Source organism: Maniola hyperantus, chromosome 9 (assembly GCF_902806685.2).
Source record: "Maniola hyperantus chromosome 9, iAphHyp1.2, whole genome shotgun sequence".
NCBI classification, from domain to species: Eukaryota; Metazoa; Arthropoda; class Insecta; order Lepidoptera; family Nymphalidae; genus Maniola; species Maniola hyperantus.
In genome coordinates, this window is record NC_048544.1 from 5,006,897 (window position 1) to 5,024,968 (window position 18,072).

At 35.8% G+C, this 18,072-nt stretch overlaps 2 protein-coding genes across 11 annotated transcripts in view; one reads left to right on the forward strand and one right to left on the reverse strand.

Annotated features, from left to right (window-relative positions):
- LOC117984903 (zinc finger protein OZF-like) overlaps window positions 1-18,072 on the forward strand; it is a 228,809-nt gene that overhangs the window by 139,525 nt on the left and 71,212 nt on the right. The window lies entirely within an intron of this gene.
- Fas3 (fasciclin 3) overlaps window positions 1-18,072 on the reverse strand; it is a 186,630-nt gene that overhangs the window by 131,536 nt on the left and 37,022 nt on the right. For all 10 annotated transcript variants that reach the window (XM_034971569.2, XM_034971568.2, XM_034971566.2 and 7 more), the window contains one exon: window positions 2,845-3,082. In XM_034971569.2, the coding sequence (XP_034827460.1) occupies window positions 2,845-2,896 (52 nt within the window). In that variant the 5' untranslated portion in view covers window positions 2,897-3,082. The remainder of the gene's footprint in view (window positions 1-2,844; window positions 3,083-18,072) is intronic.

An 18,072-nucleotide genomic window follows, 5' to 3' on the forward strand; every position in this document is an offset into this window, starting at 1 on the left:
TACCGGAATGAATTAAAAGGAATAACGTTAATGACTAACTCGTAGGTGATAACTCCTTGACCATTATGACACGCATGAGCCCAAGTAGATTTACGACGATTGTAGTTACAGCACTTAACTAGGATTTTTCAAGTTTACGAAGGAACCCTTCATAGTGTCGGGAAGCGTACAGGAACTGAATGTTTACATTTAGTTAACACAACAGGTTAGCGATACTTTGACGGTCTTTAAATTATTGCTACATTATTTAAAAAAAGTTTTTCTATAAAATATGATGTTAATATCTAACCTTTTAAAATTAAGATAAGCGTAAATGAAAAGGTTAGCAAAGCAATTTTTTAAAATTTGCTTGTCTTTTTACAAGTATATTTTGGGTATTTTATCTAATAATGTATAGAATTGTATCACAGAATCAGAAAGTTTAAAACCAATTACGGACTTAATTTTTTATTAGGTAGTTAGGTTAAGTTTATTTAATAAGTAAGTAGGTACTATAAATGTTTAAAATGGGTAGGTGAACGTTTTTTTATATCATAAATTATGATTCAATATTAAAGTAATAAATTCTTCTACTTATTTAGAAATTTTATTTCCTACTCCAACAAAACTGGAAGTTATTGTAAAAAAAGGATAAATCGTGACTCAAATGTACGGTAAAGTAAGAAAATTACGTAAAGTTGCAACATTTTACAGCGTTTCTAGATCTGAGCCACGGGGTGTTGCCACATCTGAGTGATTGCTGCTATATTTGTTAAAAAAATCTGTTTTAGAATGTACGAGTAAAGCCCTTCCATGTGATACCCCACTTGGTATAGTAATCTTACTCTGAAAGTTGAAAATACAAATTATTAGTATAAAATATAGAAAATAGTTTCATATTTGTGCCTTTTGGGGTGGAGACCATGGGCTCGTGGGGCGAGGATGCTAGATCCTTTTTTAAGGAACTTTCATCCCGTCTCGCGGAATCCACGGGGGACCGGAGGGCTGGCAGTTACCTCGGTCAGTATATTAGTCTGGCCATTCAACGAGGTAACGCTGCCAGCGTTCTGGGCACCCTGCCTCGTTGCGGTGCTTTAGATGATATTTTCGATCTGTAATTTTTATGTTCTAGAATAAGTTTGGTATTTTTGTTTATTGTATTTTCATTTCATTTTCATATAATTTTGAATAAAAAAATTATTAGTTCACAACATATTTTAATTTTTTTCTTGTGATGTAACCACAAATTCACGGTTTTCGGATTTTTCCTTTATTTGTGTTATAAGACCTACCCACCTGCCTAAAAGACAAAACTATCTAGTAACTTAATTTGGTACTTGTATAAATCGATAATTGACAAGTAAAAAAACTGTAAAAATTAGAAAAAAATATTCGTAAGCGAATTTTTCTAATAAAAGTACCTACTTATAGATACTACTCATATTATCCTCAATGAAATGATAAAGATAAGATATGAATACGGGTAATCTATGCGTGTTTTATCATTCAAATAGTTACGTGATAGCCATAAAGTTTCATCATCATCATCATGTCATCATCTTCAACCGATAGACGTTCACTGCTGGACTGCGGGTCCCTGTGACTCTTCTGATGTCGTACGTCACTGCTGCCACATGCAATGTATACTACCACATTGATATTTTACTGCATTTTTTGCATAATTCAAATATTATTTACTACATACATATTATGTATTTGTTAAGTAATTCAAACTATAATAATTCTACGTGTTGTAAGCTGTGGTAAATGAGATAAAACAAAATAGGATTCGCGACAATGGCTTTAATAATATAAGCAAAAATATTTTTAGAAAATTCTGAAACTTTTCGAATAATTTACTTAAATCCCGTCTATAGGAAACCGCCGTTTCGAAGTAAAGTGATTTATATGACCAACTTTGCAACAACATTATGCTAATAAGAAAAAATGCTGTTCAAACATAAAATATATTGCGGTAATTTATATAAAAATGTTTGAAATAAATATGAAACGTAGGGTTTAGCTCTGAATTAGCGTGCTTACTGATTTATTAGACGTTAAATAAACTCGACCAATTTGTTATTATTATTTTCGCACTTTCTAACTAGGGTTTGTTTTCTTTACATGAGCTTACTTTATTTTACTTGATGATTCTTAGTTACATAAGATAAAAATATTTGAAAGTTTAGAAATCACCAACCGCGGACCAGCTGCAGCGGGTCCAATTTGCCGTCAACCCTGGTAACTGGCCGCGATTTTATGAAGCACGCTCGAAGGTGTCAGTAGGTGCGTAAACCACGCACAAATATCTAGCGTATGGTGTCACACACAAGCTTCTCTTTAAGTTTATAGATGATGCCTGCGACTTAATCCGTGTGACTTTAGGGTTAGGTATTAAAAATCCCGTAAAAAATCTTTAATTTTCTGGGATAAAAAGAAGCCCATGTCACTCTCCAAGTCTTTAACTATGTAGGTAAGTACCTACATCTATGCAAAAAATAACATCGATCGGTTGCTCCTTTGTGGTGTGATTGAAGGACAGATCAATTTAAGCAATCATACTTTCACATATTCGGCAAATTTTCGGTTGGTTTTCCGTCTATACTGATAATATATTTACTCACAGTTAACGTTAACGTCTGAAGCCTATATCGAACAGGCGTTGCTATCATCACCCGAAACGATTAGGTATTTGAAAATCTAAATTTTCGTGCTCATTCAGCACCCTACTGGCGATTTCATTGTGCCATGTGGCTATTATACGCTAGCCAAATAATAGGCTGAATAGGCTTCATAAACCGCAACTACCTGAGGCAGGTAAAAAAGCTTAAAGTACCAATTAAAAGTTATTGTAAGTGCTCTCACCTGTTACTACAACGGCCATAAGCAATCCAAAAAGCGCGGGAAGAGCGGCCATTTTATCCACGGCGAAAACAAAATCACTCACAAAACACTGATTTTGAACACTCGCATTACTAGACACACGAACGTGGTCACTATTTTTTTCCTCTATTTAAAAAAACTGTATCCTTTCCCAAACTGGTAAAACTGGACTCGTCCCCTCTCACTTCCTCACACGCGTTGTTCTGCTGTCTCTTTCACCCTGTAACAAAAAACACAACTATGTAGGATTGTAGGGTCTACTTTTTTATTATTTTTAAGCCAAGGTGTTTTCGAATTATGTAATTTGAGTGTCCAACCAAAGACCTTTGAAAATGCCTCATCATAAATGGTTTTCGGTTAGAAACCGTTGTTGTGAAGGTCAATATCAACTGGGCATAGAAAGATGAGGTACCTAGGTATGATTCTTTTAAGACGAAGGTAGAGAGACCGAGATACGAAAGTAATAATGTTTTAATAAATACACATTTTGTTTTTTTGTATATTCTTATCAAGCTTTTTTGTAAAGATGTTTATTATTTTTTAGCATCTTGGTTCTGTCCGTGATTTAATATTCATTCATGATATAAAATATGTGAAAGTGTGCCTGTCTATCTGTTATTTACATTATCACGTTTGAATAGATCTACATATATGAAATTAGTACCTACAGAGATAGTATAGATATGCATGCTGATCGTTGACATACACCATAGTTCCAACTGGAAGTCCAAGTCCCACTGGAAACTGGAAATTTTATACGGACCAAGTCTCTGGAATTATCCTACTAATATTATAAATGTGAATGTTTCATTCAAATCGGATGAAATTTGGAATGGGGATACTAGATTATACCCTAGATTAACACATAGGCTTCTTTTCACCCCAGAAAATCAAAGAGTTCCCGCGGGATTTTGAAAAATGTAAATCCACGCGGACGAAGTCGCGGGCATCAGCTAGTTCCTTCATATTCCTTTGGTGGTGACTTTTTATAACTTAATGTGGACACAGTGACACAACAGAGACAGAGTGAACTAGAGTGAAGGAACTCTCGGTTTGATCCTGAATCGACGATATGTCAACTATTATGTTATGGTAACGTAAAATCAAAGAAAAATAGGGCTATTTAAGGCTACCTGCGTCAAATGTACTAACATTATACGCTTGCCAGTGACGTCGAAGCCTCGATTTAGTTAGATAACTGATGTGAACTGTTACAGAGATTAAAAGTCTCAAACTCCAACTTAGCTAAAGCTCCGACTGCACTTAATTAGCTTACGAGACTGCAGTGGCGGATTTGCCCTTAGGCACAATAGGCCCGCGCCTAGAGCGGCCACATATTAGGGGCGGCCGCTCTGCAATGCATCTTATTAATACTTATAACTAACTTGAACTTATATAAATAATCAATAAGTTCAAGAGAAATCAGGAATAGAAAGTGCGTAAGCAACTAATAAAAGGACAATAGATCATTGTTTTTACGTGAACGAAACAATAGGTCAAGGATCAAGAAAGGCAAAAGCGTAAACAGTTACAACCCATATTCACAAATGTTACTATGAGGTCTCATGTTGCGTTCGAACGCACATGGTACAGAAAACCTATTCATAAACAACAGGAGGGACGGACGACACCACCAAAACGAGACCATAAAACTTTACGCGATACATTTTGGCAAAATAATACAGATAGGGTATAGGGTAGGGTATAGGGTGTATGTCCGAGTGTTTGTGTGATTTAAATAATTTCTGTTTGAAAAATCGCGATTAATAAAGTAAATCCTTGAGAAAACATATAAAGAGCGATCACTACAAAACTTATACCTACGTGATATAAAAAAAACGATTATTAAGGTGCCGATGAATTTTAAAGATGCTAATGGATGCTATAGATTTTTTAGGGTTCCGTAGCCAAATAGCAAAAAACGGAACCCTTATAAATGTATAATATCATGTCTGTCTGTATGTCCGTCCGTATGTCACAGCCACTTTTTTCCGAAACCATAAGAGCTATACTTTTGAAACTTGGTAAGTAGATGTATTCTGTGAACCGCATTAAGATTTTCACACAAAAATAGAAAAAAAAACAATAAATTTTGGGGGTCCCCTACTTAGAACTGAAACTCAAAAAATATTTTTTTTCATCAAACCTATACGTGGTAGTATCTATGGATAGATCTTCAAAAATGATATTGAGGTTTCTAATGTCATTTTTTTCTAAACTGAATAGTTTGCGCGAGAGACACTTCCAAAGTGGTAAAATGTGTGTCTCCCCCCTGTAACTTCTAAAATAAGAGAATGATAAAACTAAAAAAAATATATGATGTACATTACCATGCAAACTTCCACCGAAAATTGGTTTGAACGAGATCTAGTCAGTACTTAGTTTCTGATTTATCGTGCAAAATGTCGATAAAATACGATTGCAGTACGGAACCCTCAGTGCGCTAGTCTGATTCGCACTTGGCCGATTTTTTAAAGATATTGTTATGAATCTACTTTTGTCCTTATTAAATGCAGATCTTTTGACAGTTACCAGTAGAGGACATCCAGTGCCTCCTATTTTATTAGTTACTAGTGAATTTAAAATTTTATTCATTGGGGAGTTGAAAAAACATTAAAAACATTAAGAAAAAATATTAATTATTCAGTACATATTATTATGTGATTTGAAAAATATACGACTATTTAGTTGAATTCCGAATTTGACAATCCTAGTTTGACAGTCCTAATGACAATCTTAGTTTTGGGTTTTAAACGATGTTCTGCCATCTGGACACCATCTGGTAGTCACTCGAGTCAAACTAAGTTGACCAATCCCTTAGCAGAGTCCTTTAAGTGCAGACGAGATTTGTAACACACTATCTGATCTGCCCGGGCTTCACTCGGGTGGGATTTAGAATATCAGCGTGGGGGTAAAAATATAGTGCTAGTGCAATTCAAAGAACACACGAACAAAGTGAAAGCATAGTGCTAGTGCAATTTAAAGAACACAAGAACAAAGTGCCTACCAATAAAGACTCAATAGACCGATTCTTAGGTGTAGTAAGTACGTTTATAAGTTTAGGTTAATATAATAATACTTATTAGCCTCTCTCATAGGCTAGATTGTAATGATAGTAAAGTATTGTTGTCAGTACTTTACGATACTAAAAAAAATGCATGGGGGTGGAATTTTCAAAAATCCTGAAACACGTATTTGACACGTATATGAATGACTGATCTATCAACGCACAGCTCAAACTACTGGAAGGATCGGGCTGAAATTTGGAATGCAGATAGATATTATTACGTAGGCATCCGCTAAGAAAGGATTTTTGAAAATTTAACCCCTAAGGGGGTGAAATAGGGGTTTGAAATTCGTGTGGTCCACGCGGATGAAGTCGCGAGCATAAGTTAGTCTTTAATATGATGAGAGCTGGGAAAGGGGCGGCTCTGGCCTGGGGCCTAGAGCGGCCAAGACTGCAAATCCGCCTCTGCGAGACTGGCAGAGTCTGGCAACAATAGGGCCATACATACAGGTCGTTGTCTTGAAACACAGCACATGTCGGTCATATCTGGTTAGATAACAACCTGGCTGCAAAGTTTGAGAAGCTCGTGCTATGGTTATTACTTGCTCTTTTGATTTTAATCAGATTTACTCAGAATGTATGATCCTTGGCTAGGACTTTAGTCTGAAGCCTCCTCGTATAGAAACAGAAAAACCTGCCGCTTAAGATACTGGCGCCGATTCTGTTGTCTTCCTCTAAATTAAATTTAGAGTATATGCATATTTTTCTTTTTATTATCTATTGCTAAAAAAGGACGGAACATGAAATTTACATTTAAAGACTCTAAATTTTATTGCACGCTACAAATTTAAACAATAGACTCGCGACTGGCAGCTAAAGTCGCGACGTTTGACGGCTCTAAATTAAATTTAAAACTGTCAAACTGTCCTTTTCATATTGTATTAGTAAGAAGAGGATTTGAATACTCTAAAATTTAGGTGTGCTCTGAATCAGTACCACTGTTACATATTCTCGTTTCTAAAATGCTTATACTTGTAACTTATGCGCGGGACTGCAATTGCTTTCATACATAGCATTATTGTACTTATATCAAATCTTTGAAAAGAGCAACGGTCGAGTTTCTGGTTGATTCTTCTCGGTAGCAAAGATATTCCGAAACAATGGTTGATGCATTTGACGATGCAAAAGTACCTACAATCTACATATTTGATAAAGATACTTGAATTTTAAAAAAATCAAAAAAAAATGTTGTAATAGTTTAGGTAGTACCTAAGTTATCTAGTTCTAGAACAATTCCATCAAAATAGTGTTATATCTTATGATCATCAGCTACTCTATACATTTATTCATTCCGGTCCACATTACTTCAAATCCTACAGCAAATTGCAGCGCTGGACAGAAGTTGAGGGAATTGTGTACATTATTCAATTACAAGACTGGATTTCTCACAGAATTCAATGCACTGCTAATAAAAGAATCGGTCAAGTGCGAGTCGTCATGAAAGATGATGTATCATCGTACAAGATAATATAACACAAACAACAACAACAAATCGGTAAGTACCCTTATTATAAATGCGAAAGTGTGTTGGTTTGTTGGTTTATTGGTTTGTTGGTTTGTTCTTCAATCAAGTCGCAAATGTGCAACGGATTGACGTGATTTTTTGCATGGGTATAGATAAAGACCTGGAGAGTGACATAGGCTACTTTATATCCTGGAAAATCAAAGAGTTCCCACGGGATTTTTAAAATACCTAATTCCACGCGAACGAAGTCGCGGGCACCATCTAGTACACAAATATAGGTACAATAAATTCTTGAAAGGCCAGCAACGCATTGGCGGTTCCTCTGATACTGCAAATGTTCATACGCGGCGGTAATCACTTAACATCAGGTGATCCGGTTGTTTGCTCACATTTTTTTTAATTAAAACACTTTTCTTTTTTGAATTTTTCATGGCGGCCATTTTGAAATTTTTAATACTTATTTGTTGTTATAACGGCAATAGAAATACACATTCTGTGAAAATTTTCAACCCTACGGACGGACAGCGGAGTCTTATTGATAGGGTCCCGTTGGTACCCTTCGGGTACGGAACCCTAACTAGCAGAAGCTAGCAGCGTTAAAGTGCTGGATCGGTATATTCTGTTTTTTTCTAATAATGGGAATTCGTTATTTAAAAAGATACTCAAAAGATTCATTCAGGACTTTACAAAAGCGAATCTTAAGAAACACAATCTCTTACTCAAATTGTTTTAACCAAGTTGTACCAAAGTTTCTGAATATCGTTTCCCGTCTAACAAATTCCGAGAATTCAGCTGTTTGAGACATTGAAATTTCAGTGAAATTGAATTGCCTCACTCCCGTCATTTTGCCATGTGTAAAATGTAAAATTGTGCTTTTCAAAGATGAGCAATTTTTAACAAGAATTGTTTCACAGCTAGGTATTCCGTTGTTTCGAAAGCTTGTATAATGCGTACAAAATGAGATCTCACTCGCTATTTTAACTCTGTGTCCACTGTCACGTCAAAAGGACAGTTACCGTTAAAGTAAAGTAAAATATTCGAGATAGTACACCGAAACAATAGAAATATATTACAAAGAAGTTTGCAAGTACTTTTCGCTAAAATAGCGATCTCTTTCAGGCTACCTTAGGGTAGAGAAAGCGGAAGTACTAATTAAATACACACACTATACGTATGTAAGGTATATGTATAATAATAAATAACAGTAAATAAGAGATGAATAGACGAGGACGACAGACATGTCGTCTGTCGCCTTTAAAATAGGGACTAAATCGTACTTTTGACATGACAGTCGACACATACGAGTTAAAATGGCGAGTGAGTTCTCATTTTGTACGGACTATACCTATTCTATCGAACGAATACTCGAGTGAAACGTCAATTAATTAAAGGCCATCTCAGATAACTTTTGTAGATGTTTGGGCCGTTTGGCTGTATGGACGAAATGCCAAAAGTTAAAATGTAGGATCGCTTACTTTTTACCACTGATCTCTACTAATACCTACAAGTACGCTGGACTTCAACTGCCGACCTGTTTTTGAACATTTTTGCCATTTTGGCGCTGATAGCAACAGTAAGCGTCATGTGAACGTATTCGGAACTAAATGCTAGTGATGAGAGATCTGTCAATATAGTGTCACACACAAAGACAATTTCACAGAAAGTGTTAATTTTAATTCCTGGTACGTTTGGTGAGGCGCTTCGAATCAGCACAAAAAATAACTATAATTGTGTATGGCACACCTCTTCCAGCGTACTTGTCAATTTCAGAGACAGTTGCAGACGTTTGCTGTATGGAGAAAACGCCAATGTCCACGTCAATTAAAATATAGGATCGCTTACTTTTTACGCTTTTTTATATTTTTTCTGTCTTCGAGGGTAGGAGCTTTTATTGCGAACAATGAATTAGCTATCTATGGAGTATGGATTAGATACAGTAAGTATTTTTGTCCCATAGTGTGCCCATAGTAGATATTTGTCACTTCACTATCACACACGAAATGAGACGACAGGTTTACGAAAGGGAGCAAATAATATTATAACAAACAAGAGCCAAAGACGAGCATCGCTGAGACTTTTGTATCACTAAATAATATTATATCTTTAAATGATACAAACTTCGATTGGTAAGGATCTTCGATAAGACAAAGTCGAAGTTATTTTTGTACGTCGCAACGTACGGCGGATGCGCACACGCATCGAAGTGTCATGGAGGGTCAGAAAAAAAATTTAACAGATATACTTACTTGATTCTATTTTTGTAACCGATATACTTGATTCTAGTTTTCTAGTACTTAATTAATTATTTAAGGTTAATATCAATTTAAAGAGTTTTTTTTAATCTAACATTTTGTAAGGAGCTTTTACAGATATAATCTATATGCGAGCCCCATCGTTACAAACCAAAATAAAATCAAACTACTTAATTAAACCTAAAACTATATCAACTTGAGAGAATCACTAACAAATTTATACACTTTCATTGCCGAAAAAATATTTTTAACTGTATTTTGAACAAACCTTCGAGGTTTGTTCAAAATACAGTTAAAAATACCAATATTCATATTAAAAATACTCACAATAAAAATACTAAACAACATATTGATATCAATAAATTAACCCTAGTGGTAGCGAAAATAATATTTCAAGCATTCATTAGGTAGGTACTTATTTCTTTTTGCAACTACAAAGCATTTTAAATTCGGTGTTTTTTTTTCTACTACCTAATGGGCACGTTATTAGCGTAAGTAATCAAGCACGAAACTTCAAACTTTCTGATCGGCATATAACTATTCTGATCTGGCAGTTTCTAACATCCATTAGTTGGGGTCGTAGCGATTAGAAAATTAACTAATCGCTGCGACCCCAACCTGGTTTGCAAAGCGTATTTCATTAATAATAATTAAGGTTACACTAAAAATTAATCTGAGTGAGCTGTTGATTAATGTTTTACTAGCAGACGTCCTCCTTGTTGGTGTCTATTATATATTCAGTGGCGTGACTTATATTTTCAGTTTACTTCAACCTGCACACTTCCACATCTGAACATGGACCTTTTGAAGAGCGGTTCACCGTAAACGGTCCTCCGCCTTCTTCACCTACTTCTCAGTTCCCACCACAAACGGGAATAGACATTGCATATATATGTTACAGTCAAACTCCTGGTCAAAACTTCTTTTAACTGCAACCGTTATACTCAAAACTACTTTTTTTTCAGTTAAAAGTAGTTTTGACCGGATAAGATTTCTGACTGTAACAAATACACTACTTGAAATTTGCTGGCGAGGAAAACTCACAAATCATCTATAAAGATTCTTAAGTAATATATTGCGTGTGTATAACATTAAGAAACGCCTGACAACTATTCAAAACATTTCAATACCGTAGCTGATTTTGAAAGACGCGCATCCGAACGCACCATAAACATTTCTGGACTTGAAATCTTTGCCTCTACCTTTTGACAGTTCCAAAGCAAGACGTAAGTTATATTCGCTCTGCTGTCGGATGCGCGTCTCACTTGCTTTTTTGCGGTTAAAAGTAGTTTTGACCGGATAAGAGTTTTGACTGTAACATTTACACTACATGAAATTAAAGATCATCTAAAGATTCTAAAGTAACATAGCGTGCGTGTGTACCTATATTGTATAACATTTTACATACCAGACAACTAATCAAAACATTTCAATAAAGAAGCTACTTTTGAAAACAAATAAAACACTTGTTTGTTGTTCATGGCAACGGTACCTCGCCGAGTGCGTGTGAACGGTAGCAGACATACAAATAAACACAAAACTCCCCGCTTCCAACTTGGTTCTTGTTTTGATTGTAGCCGTATTTATATTCATACCAAATGTTCCCAAACTCAAATCCAAGCTCAAAATGTACTTTAGCTACCTCGAGCTTTCACAAGCTTGTATTAATCGTCAAATGGGTTCTCAGTTCCTCACTACGGTATTGGTATAATCTTCTAAAGGTATAAGTAAACTTTGAATTCCAAATACAAGCAAGACTAAAGGGAGTCTTTGTATACAAAAACCACCGCTGGATTTTATTGGCTCTTTATATTGAAAAAAATAGTAGAAACTGTTTATAGTAGAAAAATTAGAGCGCCTGCATCAGTTTAAGAAACAAATCAACGAACAACAATAATAAATACCTATTAAAGATTTGAACAACAACTTATAATTTACAGTTTTACAGAACTCTACATAATCTTTCATTATACAGAACTAGAACATGATGCCCGCGACTACGTCCACGTGGCTATAGGTTTTTAAAAATCCCGTGAGAACCCTTCGATTTTCCAGGATAAAAAGTAGTCTATGTCCAGTGAATGCCTGCAACTTCGTCCATGTAGATTTAGATTTTTTTTAAATCCCATGTAAAATCATTGATTTCCCGGGACTAAAAGTAGTCTTTCCCCGAGATGCGAGCTATCTCTGTATCTTTCGTCAAAATTGGTAGACCGATAGACCGTGAAAAGCTAGCAGACAGACATACACTTTGGCATTAATTATTTATAATATTTGTAAGGTGATACACCTTTTATCTTTTAATGGGTCTCAGGTTTTCTAAAGCTTATGAATTTAAAAATAAATAATACTTTTATATTCAGGTAGGTAGTAGGTACTTATTTATCGTATGGTAGCTCTCGACGCAACGTTTTTCATGTCGCACCAATTGTATAGATTTGTCACTTCGATAAGCTCCATCTTGCTGAATGTAAAAAGTCTATCTATATATTATCCATTTCCAATTACAGCAGGAACGTCGAGTTCTATTGTATAAAACCACTCATATCGCTATAGTATTGTTCCGGGGAACGCATCACACCGATATGAAACACAGCTTAATTTTAGCAAGTTTAAATACAAAAAATTTACTGGGATCGAATATTATTAGAAACTAGCTGATGCCCGCGACTTCGTACGCGTGGAATTAGGTTTTTTAAAAATCCCGCGGGAACTCTTTGATTTTCCGGGATAAAAAAATTGCCTATGTCACTCTCCAGGTCTTTATCTAAGTATACCCATGCAAAAAATTACGTCAATCCGTTGCACCGTTGCGACGTGATTGAAGGACAAACCAACAAACCAACAAACCAACAAACAAACACACTTTCGCATGGGGTAATCTTTGGAACTAATGATCGAATTCTGAAAATTCTTTCACTGATGATAGCTATACATTATCTCCGAGTGTGATAAATTATATCACGCGTAGGTACGATTTTGCGAAAAAAAGCTAGCCATTAATAAAGATATCAATTTCACATTACTCTGAACAACTGAACAAAAAACCAGACATAACATTGAAAAAGAAATGTCCATTACAGTTGAAATCTTTACAAAAAGTACTTAAATTATTGATCAGTTAAAACAAGTCTCGAAAATAAGCAATTTATTCCTAACCAATAATATTTTTACTGCTCTTACGTTATGAATTTTGACTCGTAGTAGAAGTAGGTAATATTGGTGAAATGTCAAATAAACCGCTCTCAGCAATATCAAAAACTCTAGTACAAATACTAAATTAATTTATTGTTTAGATATTTGTTTATTCGGCGCGATAGTGTCGCGCTTGGTTTGTTATTGCACGCGATTTCGCAAACTCGGCACAAAAAGCCATTTTAATAAATCATTACACAAACAGAGTGCATAGAGTCCAAGTTAAAACGACGCCAAGGTTAAAAGGGAGTATTGATTTCAATTTTTGTAAGCATGGGTACTTAGGTACTAACTGATTGCGGCAAAATTTAATTAAACATCAGCAGCTTTGATGATAGACTTTTTCACGTTTGAGTTATTTTTAATCGTTACTTAAGTTTAGTTAAAACGAGACAGAGCTATATCTCTCCCATAAATCTGTCTCGTTTTAACTCTATGTAACGATTAGCGACTTTGAGTACGGCTGTAAAACAACAAGGTAGCACAAAGGTAACCTTAAGTGATTTTTTTAAAATAAAAATCGCGAGCAAACGAGCAGGCGGGTCACCTGATGTTGATTGTTACCGCGGTGATGATTACCGCCGCCCATAAGCATTTGCAGCACCAGAGGAACCACCAATGCGTTGCCGGACTTTCAGGAATTTGTTGGTCCGCCCCTTGAATAACCCCATGTTGTAATCTAATGGGAACACCACCGAAGGGAGTTGATTCCACATTTAATTCTACAGTACTTAATAGTACATTCCCATTATAATTTTCTATGCCATAATTTTATCATTATAACATTTAACAACCTATTCTTACTCGCACCAACCACACTCGTACTTAAAATGTACAGTACTTACCTCTGACTCGTCTAAGATAACTGTACGTGCATACTTGCTACATATACAGGGTGATTATTTATTATTATTTACAAGTAGCATTATTTACGTCTAACACGTACGTTTATTTTATGAAATGTAAGTACATATAATATGTATGTTACATGTATTGTTGGTAAATTATCAAAGGTGTGTATTTAACAGGGAATATCGGAGGTGTTTTAAATTGTAAGTACCTACCCTCATTTTCCTGTAAGTCGTAGTCTGTGTTAATAATTTCGCTCGATGAGTTGCAATTTCTTGACGGAGCCCCAAGTTTCTTTCACGTTCGTTTAAGACTTTAGGAGTTTAGACAGTCATCATTCAGGTAGTCTTGTATTTGTATTTATTTCGCATTTCACTCGTACCTAGTATTTTAAAATATTTTATGTATCGGTAAGCGCTTATTCGGAATTACTGAGCATAGCTTTCTAAGAATGCTGAGTACCTACTTACTAGGTAGTAGATGATGCTCACGACTGCGTCTGCGTGGATTGAGGTTTTTTTTTAAATCTCGTTGAAACTCTTTGCTTTTCCGAGATAAAAAGTACCCTACGTCCGTATTCGGAATGCAAGATATCACTTTACCTAATTTCGTCAAAATCGGTTGAACAGAGCTGTGAAAAGGTACCGGACAGACACACTTTCGCAGTTTTAATATAAATATGGATTTATGATAGACTAAAGATGCATTTATGTAGTTTTAGAATCTCTTCCTATTTACCAACTTTCCAGTTTTCTGAAGAGTGGGAAGGCAAGGTTCTCCTTCTCCCTTTTCTAGATAACTATAAAACAAAAGATCACCATTTACCCAACTGAAGAGAAAAAATAGAAAAACTTTCAATATGATACGCTACGCCGTAGAGGCTACGGTGTAACAGGAACCTATCGTAGGTAACTAGGTACTCGTAAGCCAAATGACGTCATTGTTGGCACTCCGTTGCTCAGAAACCATTGATTGGTTCGTTCACCCCCACCCCATTGCGTCACGTGACTTCACACACCAAGTCATTATAGCGTTAAACAATACATTTGCTATGGCAACATATTTTCACTACAATTCACTCTGCTACATCCTTACCTTTGTCTATAACTTTGTTCCATATCAGGTTTTGGCTCACCTAACTCTCCATAACCATAGTAGCCTAGAGTTGTTGCCAAATAATTAAATTAATGACTCTTTATCACAAGTCCAAACGCGGGCTTAGTATGAGAGCTTGTATGAAATAGTGAAATAAAATAAGACGTCATAAACATGATTTTTTATTTATATCGATAATTTTAAAACTAAAACTAACAGAGGACTTGGATTTTACGTATTTTGGGAGACCTATTTAAAACTCATTAAGTATTTATTTATTTTTGACATAGGCTATATCCCTACATATTTTGCACAAGTACGTACGCGCTTGCATCGTATTCGTAATGAAGCGCAATCCCGAGAGATAGGCAATCCCAGGTAGCCATATGTATGGAAAATTACGTAAAAAGCCTTTTCATATACCTATGTAACGCTTGCTTCGTTAGGTACTTTAAAGTAGTCTGTGCGTAGAAGCAAAATCTCACAAAGTTTGAAAATTATAACATATTTTTATATATCATGTGCGAGTTGCCCCAAGCGAAGACGCTAAAAAGTGTGTGAGCGAGAACACTTCCATCGCTTCGTCTTAGAAAGAGAATATCACTTAATTATAGTAATGTAGCAAACGATTATAAAAGGGTGCAAACTGAAAAATAACTTTCTGTGAAAAACAACGCTATTGATCTTAATCATAATTTCCTAGTCAAATTAATGTAGCAAACAAGCGATTAGAAAAGCGTGAAAAAAATCACTTGTGAAATGACTGTGAACTTGTGTGAACAGTGTGAAGCAAATAACAATATCACTAAATTAAAATGATTTAAAAGTAGCAATAATGTCCATCTCTATTCTCTATGCCTTCCTGAAATGCTGACAGATCGGCGGCGCTAACTAGGTGTACAGACAGTATATGTACACGCTGGACAGCTAGAGCCTATCAGCGTGAGAAGAACGCCAGCTCAACCGGGGCCGCTGCGGACACAGCGTAGTATAAATCATGCCTTAAGACAAAAGAGCGCTGAAAACACGGCCCATTAACACAATACATCAAAACCACAAAGCAATTAGCATAAATCATGTAAGCAGCATCGATCGCGGACAGCCATACACGCCATAAATCTATTCCGTTAATATAATGCGACGCAATGGAATCCCGTTATTTGGTTAACATTAATGGAAATGGGCTGATTTACACGAATACTTGATCAAAGCAGGCATTATAATATGGACGCTTACAGACTACGGGATGCGCAGTCATGGAATGCCTTACTTAAAGGCTTAAGAAATTAATATTCTAAGTCTAAATATCTAAAAGGAAAAGCTGCCTGACTGACTGACTGACTGATCTATCAACGCACAGCTCAAACTATAAGACAGATCGGGCTGAAATTTGGCATGCAAATATTATGACGTAAACAGCCACTTAGAAAGGATTTTTCAAAATCCTACCCCTGAGGGGGTAAAATAGGGGTTTGAAATTTATGTAGTCCAAGCGGACGAAGTCACGGGCATAAGCTAGTAATCATTAAAAGTAAAATTGAGGCCCTCGGTACAAAATTTTTAAATTCTTAGGTAAGTATAGTTGTTTTGATCGGCTGAATTTATTCTTTCTGCGACATGGTATTTTAGCCAATGGGGATAGAGTGTCAGCCATTCAGAGGTGATTGCGATCATAATACTAAACTTGTCAAACTATGGTGCGGCAATAACTTTTTGAATCACAAGTCACAACTCGGCTTCATAGTACAAAACTATCATTATTGACAGCGGTGATCGCTTGTGGGCGGATGTTGGAGCGTATTGGTTTAATTTATGTTGTAATGAAAAAGTCCAGTGATGAGATTCTACGCAAAAGTGACTCACGAGGATTTGCACCATTAACTTTTATAAGATTTTATTTTCATCTATCCTGAAACGAATGTTATAATTTAAGTAACGTAACATAGCCTCTATAACCCATTTGAGGAATCTTGACTTTTACCAGTAATAGTAGGTAATTACTTATATAGTACAAATCCTCTCCTAAAAATTCCTCCTTGCATGGTGGTGTGACTAATATTCGCACTGCAGTCGATAAGTAAAACGGGGTCACCGTAACGTTTTATTATCACGCAAGACGTAGCTATGTGTTACTAACTCCATTTATTAAAGCTAATAAATAATTAATTATAATATGGTGATAATATCGTCTGGTATATGGTATGGATAATACGGTCTACAGAAGGGAGTCCCCTCGCTGTGACATATTTGCTGACAAATGGACTGACCTTATAGGTCAGATCCTGCACTTTTTGCGAAAATTTATTATTTTGCTTATTTTGATTTATGACATATGACTTATTTTGATTCATTGTACGTTTATATACGTATAGTATACTGCTGAATGAATTGACACCATCTAGACTCAGAAATGAAGGTGAACCCAATAGACGGCTAATTTAAAGGTATCCACCGGAGAAAAGTATGATATACTTGGTACGTTGTTAAGTAGAGAAAAGCTCCAATAAAGTATAATTAGCACGTCGATAACGTACCACGTCTTGCATTGTGATAAAACGTTATGGCGGCCCCGTTTCACTTATCGACAACTGCAGTTATGTTAGGACTGCTGACACACTGCGTTTCGTACGCCGCGTCTTATTTTATAGCATCTAGCTACTTCTCCAATAGAATATGTTACACATTTATAGTATTTGTAGAAACTAGAAATAAATTGAATTCTTAGTAGACTGAAGATAGACTGATAGTAGATTATAGATAGAAACGAGAACTGGGTCACTAAAAATTTACTCCTCGTTTTGTTTTTAACCCCCGATGCAAACAGGGGTGTTATAAGTTTATCGTGTGTATCTGTGTATGGGTGTATGGATGTACCTGTCTATCTGTAGCATAGCAGATAAACCGAATTTGATCTTTGAGTATGGTGTTTCTATAAAGATATTTTTACACTATTTCTCTGTAATGGAAACAGTAAGTAGTGTAAATTAGCATCACAGATGAGTATGCAGACTGCCTCTCTTATCTGATCTGACCAACGTCAGACCAGTGGGATGAGTGGGATAGTGTCTAACGATTAATGACAGCCACCGAGCTCATTTGACATTTGTTTTTGATCAGTGAAGCAGCAATGTAGAACCAACCAATGTCAAATGAGCTCGGTGGTTATCATTCAGTGTTCACATTGGTGGTTGTCAATCACACTATGGCCTGACCGAGGGGCAGTCAACACATTACAGCTAAAACTTATATCATGCGAGCAAAGTCGCGGGAAATATTCTATAGATTAG